Source organism: Durio zibethinus, chromosome 16, assembly GCF_047325235.1.
Source record: "Durio zibethinus cultivar Kanyao isolate XHJ-2024 chromosome 16, ASM4732523v1, whole genome shotgun sequence".
Classification (NCBI taxonomy): domain Eukaryota; kingdom Viridiplantae; phylum Streptophyta; class Magnoliopsida; order Malvales; family Malvaceae; genus Durio; species Durio zibethinus.
In genome coordinates, this window is record NC_143177.1 from 6,047,247 (window position 1) to 6,056,544 (window position 9,298).

General features: G+C 34.1%; 2 protein-coding genes across 6 annotated transcripts; one reads left to right on the forward strand and one right to left on the reverse strand.

Annotated features, from left to right (window-relative positions):
- Positions 1 to 529: 529 nt before the first annotated feature.
- LOC111290928 (protein NUCLEAR FUSION DEFECTIVE 6, mitochondrial-like) lies at positions 530 to 2,858 on the reverse strand. Of its 4 annotated transcripts, XM_089745245.1 has the most exons (4): positions 2,583 to 2,857; positions 2,335 to 2,456; positions 1,879 to 1,928; positions 1,403 to 1,661 (listed from the first exon to the last, which is right to left on the reverse strand). In XM_089745245.1, the coding sequence occupies exons 1-3, from the start codon at positions 2,732 to 2,734 to the stop codon at positions 1,921 to 1,923; spliced, it is 282 nt and encodes a 93-aa protein (XP_089601371.1). In that variant the 5' UTR covers positions 2,735 to 2,857; the 3' UTR covers positions 1,403 to 1,661; positions 1,879 to 1,920. The 4 variants fall into 4 exon arrangements, with proteins under 4 accessions (XP_022738188.1, XP_089601371.1, XP_022738194.1 ...); XM_022882453.2 differs by lacking the exons at positions 1,403 to 1,661; positions 1,879 to 1,928 and adding an exon at positions 530 to 921 and having other exon boundaries at positions 2,583 to 2,853; XM_022882459.2 differs by lacking the exon at positions 1,879 to 1,928 and having other exon boundaries at positions 2,583 to 2,854.
- A 56-nt stretch (positions 2,859 to 2,914) lies between these two features.
- Positions 2,915 to 5,821, forward strand: LOC111290913 (nuclear cap-binding protein subunit 2-like). Of its 2 annotated transcripts, none has more exons than XM_022882440.2 (8): positions 2,915 to 3,067; positions 3,173 to 3,396; positions 3,502 to 3,640; positions 3,827 to 3,860; positions 4,122 to 4,232; positions 4,891 to 4,944; positions 5,035 to 5,141; positions 5,397 to 5,821. In XM_022882440.2, exons 1-8 carry the CDS (start codon positions 3,050 to 3,052, stop codon positions 5,460 to 5,462), a joined length of 753 nt encoding a protein of 250 aa, XP_022738175.1. In that variant the 5' UTR covers positions 2,915 to 3,049; the 3' UTR covers positions 5,463 to 5,821. The 2 variants fall into 2 exon arrangements, with proteins under 2 accessions (XP_022738175.1, XP_022738167.1); XM_022882432.2 differs by having other exon boundaries at positions 5,394 to 5,703.
- Positions 5,822 to 9,298: the final 3,477 nt, after the last annotated feature.

Here is a 9,298-nt window from a genome sequence, read left to right on the forward strand (position 1 = left end):
CTGTGGCAAGGGTGAAAAACCCCACTCACGGGGGTTAAATTTGCTAACAGCATGACAAGCATTATTGGCCAAGGTGAAATTGCTCCTCTAACCTGCCAAGTTCTAAAGGCTAAATGCCTTACAAATCAAACTGAACCTGGAGAGTTGTCAAGTATAACTACATTTCACTCCAAGAAGAATCAATCTACAGACATATCTAGATGATACCAATCAGGGCAATCCCAGATATACTAAGAATCCAAAATTAAGAAATTTGGAATACAAACCTAAAGTTAAAAATACGCTGTTTTTGAAACAGAAATAGCTGAGGTAGTGATATGATGTATAAAGATAATGTAGCCAAAAGTTTTTTTTTTTTTCCCAATTCCTTCAGCTAAAGTCAAAGAAGAAAATAAGAGATAAGAAACATTAAGAATGGAATTGTATGGTTACCCTGGTCAATGATCATTCAAACGTTGCATCTTTTAAGGCATCATTCTCTTTAAAAAAGAAGCACTTTTAAAGCAGCTACTCTCAGCACCATTTCACATTCATCAAGCATCATTTATGTCTTTATTCAATAATCTGCAATGCATTTTTGCACCATTTGACATACAAGATAGAAGTATGTTGCTTTAAAATCATATCAACTTCAACACATAAAACAAAGGAAATTTTGAGAAAGACTTTGTGATACATTTTTTCAAAAACTGTCTATGAGCTACAAAAGGCAATAGAAAGAATTGACATAGAGTATCAGCACTTCCTAAGAGCTAAAGAGTGATGTCATCTACTGGTCCATCTAAGTTTGAAAGCTTAGGAAATTTAACTTGGCTTCCCATCCGCTCATTTGAAAACTTCTATGTTATCTGCAGAAGGTGAATTGTGTGCATCAAACTTGCTCCAATCCTCTGAACATAAGTCACACATCATCATTGCAAGCTGATTGAATAGAAATTATCAGTAACCTTCTCATTGATTGCATTGAATTTATTCTTAATCAATTTCAACCAACTGAAATATTTACATCAAATATTTAGACTAAAAAATCTGAGCCAATGCAAAAGTTTACAAATTATATAGTTTAAAGTATATGGAACAAAAACATAGAAGTGCTTATCTTTCATCAACACCTCTCTCAGGTTAGTTGCTCAGTCGAAGTGATTTTCTCAGCAATTTTCAACAATAGCATCAAATAGAAAATTAACCAAGGGAAATCAGATAAAGAATGAGTGTTACTTTAGCTGTTCGACCACGGGATACTTAGGCAAAGGAGGGAATTTTTTCTAAGATGGAGTGTAGTGAGCATGTGAAGAACTCCATGACTAGCATTCATAAATACGTAGGGCTACACATGCAGAGATATGAAAAGATGCATACAGTTATCATTCTCATCTCATAACAAAATAAAAGATCCATAAGGTAAAGAACCAAAAAGCTTCTTATCAAATTACATCATCCTTACAGGCAAGCATTCAATTGGAAGCCTCAAAACACTGGAGATAAATCATAACATAAACATTAATCCTTAATTTATGTTGTGTTTAATCACTGCATAGAAATAATAAGCATAATATATCTATTTTAAAGATAATGCAATCGCTAGCTCAAAAGCTTGAAAACATAAATAAGTCCAAGTCATTCCATCTCGCTTCTTGATCTTCATCTAGTCTTGTCTTGGCCTACAACATGAAAAGAGGAGCATATGGACCATTTTTACTATTATTAAAAAGGGTAGAGAAGTTAATAGAATGTTGTCTCAATCTTTATGAGATCAAATGCATGACTCAACCACATGAAAACTAAACTGAGCATTCCCCAAGACCACGACAGCAAAACAAGTTGTTTTTACTTTTGCTAGGACAAAATTAACAAAACACCCTGGAGATGCTAACTTACCAGAAATCAAAAGGAAGAATAGAACATCAAGATAGTCCTATCCTAGATACCTAATTCAAGAATGAAAAGTCCAACGGTTAGACAACCGACAAGACAAAGTGACAAAACGACAACTTCTGTATGATACACAACAAAACAGACAAAGTGGAATTTGTTTCAATACCCAGTTTTCAAATCAATCCTTCCTATTATTTCAAATTTCAACCCTCAAATACACCCAAATTCTACAAAATAGTTTCCTAAACTACAGATTGTGCAACCATAATGTAAGAACAAAAGGGATACATCGGAAACAAGAACAAAGAAGCAAACAAAGAACTCAAAAGGAAGAGCAAAACCCAACGGGCCAAAACCTTAAGGAAAGCCATCTAAATTTATAACAAAATCGCTTCTTATTGAAGCTCGATAATCGTCAAACCAGAAAGCAAATAATCTAAAAGATTGAAATCATAATACCTTCTGGAAGCCAAACATAGCTGCGGCGAGAAATGGAGAGCATGGAAGTCATCAAAGCCGCAGCAGTTGCCGTGTGATACGGCAGCATCGATTCCACGCAGAAACTCGCTTCAACCGGACACCTTCAACACCCAAAAGAAAAAAAATTCTCTTTATATATATATATATATAAATAAAATAGTTGCATATTGTTTTCACTATTTTAAATGAAGAAAAGACGTTTTTGTTAAGCGAGATGAACTGGAGACCTGAAAATGCGTTTGGAGAGAGGGATTCTGGAGGAGACACGAAATGGCAAAGAAGCGGCATTGGCTTTGGCTTGGGGGGCGAGCCGAGCCGCAGCGTTGCGAGCAGAGCTTGACCGGAGAACTGATCTTGCCGCAGCGGCAACCGATGCCATTGGGATATCTGGGAGAAGAGAAAATGTGGAGATATGTCTGGAAACCAAGAATCAAAGGATTCACACCTTTTCTTCTTTCCACTTTTAGGGTTTTTGACTGAAAGTCTAAAACCCTTTTCCGAGCTTGAGAAGCGGGTCGAGTCGGATTGAACCAAAAAAGCAGAAGTGGGTAAATGAAAATGGGCCAAAGGCTCAATAAAACCCATTTTCATACGTAACGGCCCTCTAAAAACTTATTCCCCTGCAACAGGTTATTTCTAGTTCGTTGTATTCAGAAATCAAGATTTTTGTTTTTTTGAGCATTGGAAGAAGGCAATGGCTTCTCTGTTCAAGGTATATTATCATTTACTTCCCAGCTTCTTTCAAAGGAAAATTAATGATAATTCTTGTTACTATTTTAATTGAATTTTTTGGGTGTTGGTTGGGGGTAAATTTTAGGACTCAGCAAAGATTTCAGCGTATCGTGACAGAAGATTTAATGGTACACAAGAGGAATTCGAGCAATCACTCCTGAATTCGACAACCGTTTATATCGGAAACATGTCTTTTTACACAACTGAAGAGCAGGTTTACGAGCTTTTCTCACGAGCCGGTGAAATTAAGAAAATAATCATGGGCCTTGACAAGAACTCTAAAACACCTTGCGGCTTTTGCTTTGTCTTGTAACTCTCATTTTTTTCTTTTATTTTTTTCTTTGTCTTTCCTATAACATGTTAATCTTTATCTTAATTGGTTATTGAGTTTTTGGTTTTCTTCTTCTTCATCAGGTATTATTCGAGGGAAGATACAGAGGATGCTGTTAAATACATTAGTGGGACAATTCTTGATGACCGTCCCATTCGTGTGGATTTTGATTGGGGATTTGTTGAAGGAAGGCAATGGGGCCGTGGTCGAAGTGGTGGCCAAGTGAGTTCTTTTCTTGTGCCTGCAATTTTACTAATTTTTTATCCAATGCACATTTTAATGAAACCTTACATTGTTTTGACTTTTCGAATTGGATATGTAGTTTTGAACTTGTATAGTATGGAATGGATAGAGTTTCCAATGTTCTTTTGCTCTAATATGAATTAATTTAGTTTTATATTTATGCAGGTTCGAGATGAATATCGAACTGATTATGATCCTGATATCCTTTCAGCTTTTAGCGTGGAATTTAATGATCATAATTACTTATCTTGTTCAGACACAAAAAATTTTGTATATTGTATAAATAATGAAGTCTAATATAGTAAATATTGATTCAGGATTTTGGATAATCACATTTTTCTAGTCTCATGATATCTTATACATTCAGATATAGGGTTGTTGATTCCCAATCCAAAGACTTAGGGTCTCTTCAGCATGTCTTTTGTCTATATATATGGTCTCCTACCTTAACATGCTATACGCAGAGGTGGCTATGGAAAATTAGTTCAGAGAGAGTTGGATGCACAGAGGCAGCTCGTAGATTATGGTGCCGGGTCGCTGGGCTCATTCCCACCAGTTATGCCCCCTCATTGTGAGTTTCTAATGTCATTTGGATATAGATCTCTATCTTGTCGGTTAGAATTATTCCCTTTTTGGCTCATAAAACCATAAATGTTTGAGGGAGAAAAACAGGCTTTCACTGGTTAGTTTGGGGAAATGCTGCAAACCAATTATTTTAGTAATGATGGTTGAAAATAAGTTTGGATGGCAGAATCTAATATGATTTGTCAAATCTGCAAATCTTCCTTCTATTGGTAGAATAGTACATCCTTGGACTACATGATCTATTTTAAAGAGCAAAGAAAAAATAGGGAAATGGCTTTAAATGAAAACTGGAAGATGATAATCAGCTGAAAGGAAGGTCAGATCTATTAGAAATGTTTGCCCTCTCCTTTTAGCTTTCTTGTAAGTTAGGAATATATTTGGCAAAAGTAGACTTAATATTATATTCTTGATAGATGATACTTTGTGCAATTTTGGCTGTTAGGTGTTTTTTATTTCTTTTGTTTCTCAGTTTATCTTAAAATTTCATTACTACTTATCACTTGATCTCTGTATGATTTAATCATGTATACTGAAGCCAATCTCCTGGATACCTTCTAACTTCTTATGTGCTTATAGGCTTTTCTGTCCATAAATGTGCATCTCATGTCGTTTTGGGTGTTAATACTGACATCTTATAACTACAGATGATAAGCATGGTGGGGGCCATGGTCATGGGGGTTCTCATCGACATGGGAGAGGTATTTACCTTTGAATAGCATGTCTAATGATTCTTTTTATGTAGACATGTTTGAGGCATTCTTATAGTTGATCAACTGTTGATAAAGCAGATTATCATCGGAAGCGACACCGGGATGATGACCGATATGTGCGTGAATCCTCAAAGAGAACCTCATATAATGAATCCAGGAGAGACTCAGACCGTGATTCTAGACCGGTAATGCTTAACAGCACTTTGAAGAGTTTATTGTTCAGTTGAGAAATTTGAATTATTAATATCCCCCTGCTTATACCACTTCCTTTGTTTGAGTCGTCAGCATATACATTGGGTTGGAAATAGAACGAAAAGAAAAAAATCAAAATAAAAAGATTAAAAGATGGCATGATGCTTATTGCATTTTCAAATCTCCATGTCCTTTTCACTTTGTATGATAATTTGTATAATACATCCTCTGTTGCATACCTTAAGCAGGAGAAGAATCCACGTTTCCGTGAGAGTGGTAATTCTGATGATGACGAAGAAGATGATCGTAAATGACGACCTTAATGGACTTAGTTGTTATGAAGTTAAGTATATGGGGTAGCTTTTTTGGCATTTTTATGCATTTGTAAGAGGTGCTTCATGTGTATGACAGTATCGAGTTTTCTTTGATAGGCACAAAATGCTGCTTTAGCGTTTGCCTTGTAATTTAAGACAGTATGCCGCTGCTGTCTTAGATCAATGGTTTTAGGCTTTTGTTTTATCTTTAAAGGTGGACTATTGAAGTTTTTTTTTCTCTTCTTTTTGGCAACTAATGTGCTTTGTATTGTTATATTGGCTTTAGATTCTTGCATTGCACTCTGGAGGAATTTTCTTTATAGCATTTTGATAATGCATGTTTCAGCATTTACATGGTATATCTGACAATTTGTTTATTTATGTTATATAAAATATTGATAATTTTATATATTTATGTTGTGTTCTATACGAAAACTTTATGTTTTACTTTTTGTCGACATGAAAAACACAAAATATATATGTTTTCTTTTATATTAAATTTTAAATTTTTTTTTGTTTTACCATCTTTGATTGTCAAGTGGACTACATGGTAAGGAGAAAGATCCAAGAGAAAAATAAACGAGAAGCAAATTTATAAAATATTTAACCTTATCATCCATTTAACTAAATTTGGGTCGGGCCAGAAAGCAATGCTCGTTTTAGAATAGTATTTTTGTTGACGTAAAAAATGAGTTGCATGTGAAGGTGAAGAGCGTTGTTGGATGACAAAAGTCCTGAAAGGAAAAGAGCAAAAGCAAACCTCAACTGCAATTGAAAAAAAATCCAAGAGCTCAGAACTAGGAACCAAGTCTTCAGTTTCAATGTTACCCCACAATATGCTTAACTTCAATAAGGTGATTGTAGCGATTCTTAGCAGCTTCAAGATATTCCTGCTGCTTTTCCCTTGGAAGTACCTGCATAAGACATAAGAAGAACAGATAAGACTTTTAGGTGGGATGCAACAAGAGAAATTGCGTTCAGGTACATACCTCGAACCAAACGCAATTGTGAATTTCCAAAGAAATCTCTCCTAAAATCATCTGAAATGGAATGCAACTATTAGAATCCAAAGAAAATTATGAAATAAATACTTTTGTCTGAGTTTGGAGCCTGAAAGACCACATACTCTCTGTTATAAATGCTGATTCTCAGTTGATTACACAGTTTCAACAAATTTCTCAGTTAGCTTGCAGTAGGAAATATGATTTAAATGTAGAAATCTTAATGAATCACATCAAATGAAGAGATTCCTACTACTCCCAATTGTTCTGATGCTTTAGCTTTTCAGAGCCTAAGATTGGTATCATCGCTTCCGCAAATTACATAACTGGCATCACAGCTATACTTCACACAAAATACCCTAAAAGTAGAGAAAAAGCAATCAGGAGAATTAGATTCAGCAAAATCCTTATTATCTAAATGACTGGAAACTAAACCTTTGCATTCTCTTTTTATGGTAGGTTTCTTGACTGTAACTACCATTATACTAGAAAATTCTACCCTATAGACAAAAGTTTGTTTAGGCACTAACAAAGTCCTTGGAGAACCAAAAAAAAAAAAAAAAAGAAAAAAGAAAAAGATGCTCAGTGAATTGCAAAAAAGTGAAAATAAAGAGGGCTCACTGTTCTATCATAAGATCCAGTTACAAATTCCCGACCAGTTGGTGAGAAATCAATATCCATTCTGGCAGAAAAAGGTGAGAAGTTAACATTTTCAAGAAAATAGATTACTTGAACATCAAGAACTAAGACTAAAACAGGTCATAGACTGTAGAAACATGGTCTTTGTGTACACACTTGGCCTCATCCAGTTTTCTAGCATTATAGCTCTAGCAGTTGCAATCCTCATTTGCCTGCACTTAAAAGAGTTCTTCAGGAAAGAATTTCTTGAATTAATGTTTTGTTCCTTTTTTTCTTTCTTTTCCTCTCTTATTTTTCCTCTCTATTAGTTTTAGTTCCCCTGGGGTGTTATGCTGCCAAAAAAATCAACTTCCAGACAAGAATTGGCAGCAATCTTTACCGTCTAAGAAGCATCTATAAGAAAATGTCAACATATGTATCAAGGAAAGACGCTTCAACTTGTTTCCCCTTACCGAGGTGAAGTTCATAGGCTCCATTGGATTGCAAGCAATAGAATTGGTTTTTGCCAGTAACACGAAGATATAAGTCAGATTACATGTGAAGAAACGCTGATTTTAAATATTGTTGGAAAGCTACTACTACGCGCAAAATTTCAAACGTTAACCACTAAAAGAGATATTCTGCTGAGCTATTTCAGTTTCCAGGATATTAAATCTAAATTTAACAAATTTCGCAGCTCCTTTAAGGAAAACCACCTACCATTTATAATAGATAAAAAGAAAAAAAAATAGATTTATAAAGAAATCGATCTGATTATTATCCCTTCAAGCCAGAAATATGGATTCTGTGTTTTCGAACTCAAAAGCGTCCAGAGTTACCCTCATGATAACTTTCCTTGCTGGAGACAATATCCATAGATCATATAATTGTGGAAATCTAATCTTCATTATTACTTGATTAGTTTACTTTATTTATTTTAGTTAAGTATCCTATTTTTAGAATAAAAAGTAATTTAGGTAATTACACTAAAACCATTAGATATTTTCATATTATGTGTGGAGAGTAAATTTTTTCTTTGATTAGTTGTTTTAATGTATGAAAATTTTGGATTTTAAGGCTAAAAATATTCAGTCTTTAACCTATATATTTTCATGTAATTCTAATATTGTACTAAAAAAAAAAGAAGAATAATATAGTTTTATTCTAGAGATTTCTTTATGATATCAGAGTACAATATGAATTTTTGAAAATTTTCACTCAGAGTCCAGCATGACTAGCGGAAGGGAGTGTCCAGCGTCAGAGGTTACCTTTAACCCCAAAGCTAGCGTTATTATAATAGGTTCTTTGGTACAAAAAAAATAAATTTCTAAGTGCCTTGAGTGTAAAACTAGAGAAATTAAATTCATAGATTGTGGATTTAAGAGTTTTAGACCATATGACTGGGAATGTATCTATATTCAGTAAAGACAACCTATGTTATGAAAACTTTACAATTTGAATTGCTGATGGGTCACTTTCAAAAGTTGCAAGTACAGGTTCTGTTATTATTTTCAAAAAGATAACACTTAATTATGTTCTGTTTGTCCCAAATCTAAGTTGTAATCTACTGTCTATAAGCAAACTTACATGAGACCTTAAGTGTGTTATTAAATTTCTTCCAACTATGTGTAAATTTTAAGATTTGGACTCGGGAAAGATGATTGGTAATGCTAAGACGTGTGCAAGACTCTATATCCTAAGAGCTAATGATTCTGAAAAACAATATCAAAAGATCTCTTGTGTGGCTTCATCTTCAAATAATAATAAAAATAGTACTATCATATTGTGGCACTACCAATCGGGTCATCCAAACTTTTTGTACCTCCAAAGATTGTTTCTTTAATTATTCAATAAAAATCTCAACAACTTTTAGTGTGAACTTTGCCAACTTTCCAAATATACATGTACCACATGTCCTAATCAGTCTTACAAATTATCCCATCTTTTTTCAATGATATACAGTGATATTTAGGGTCCTAGAAAGCATAGATTAATAGCATATTACACTATTCCTAGCTGTTCTGTCTTGGAAACAAGATAAAAAAAATACCATAGAAAAAGTCATGGGGCCCAATGATAGCCAAATAAATTATAGGAAGACTTCACCATTTTGGTGTCTCTACAAATCAAGCTAGTTGGCATTACAAATCTCACTACAATCTAGCTCTCTTAGGATAAAACATATGATGATTAGAAAATTTGATAGGTTTCTAAATT

Coding starts and splice junctions, on each gene's coding strand:
- LOC111290913 (XM_022882432.2), top strand. Junction 4,945..5,034: donor TTCTCATCGACATGGGAGAG/GTATTTACCTTT, acceptor TTGATAAAGCAG/ATTATCATCGGAAGCGACAC. Junction 5,142..5,393: donor CAGACCGTGATTCTAGACCG/GTAATGCTTAAC, acceptor GCATACCTTAAG/CAGGAGAAGAATCCACGTTT.
- LOC111290928 (XM_089745244.1), bottom strand. CDS start 2,734: ATGGCATCGGTTGCCGCTGCGGCAAGATCAGTTCTCCGGTCAAGCTCT. Junction 2,457..2,582: donor CTCTCCAAACGCATTTTCAG/GTCTCCAGTTCA, acceptor TGGGTGTTGAAG/GTGTCCGGTTGAAGCGAGTT.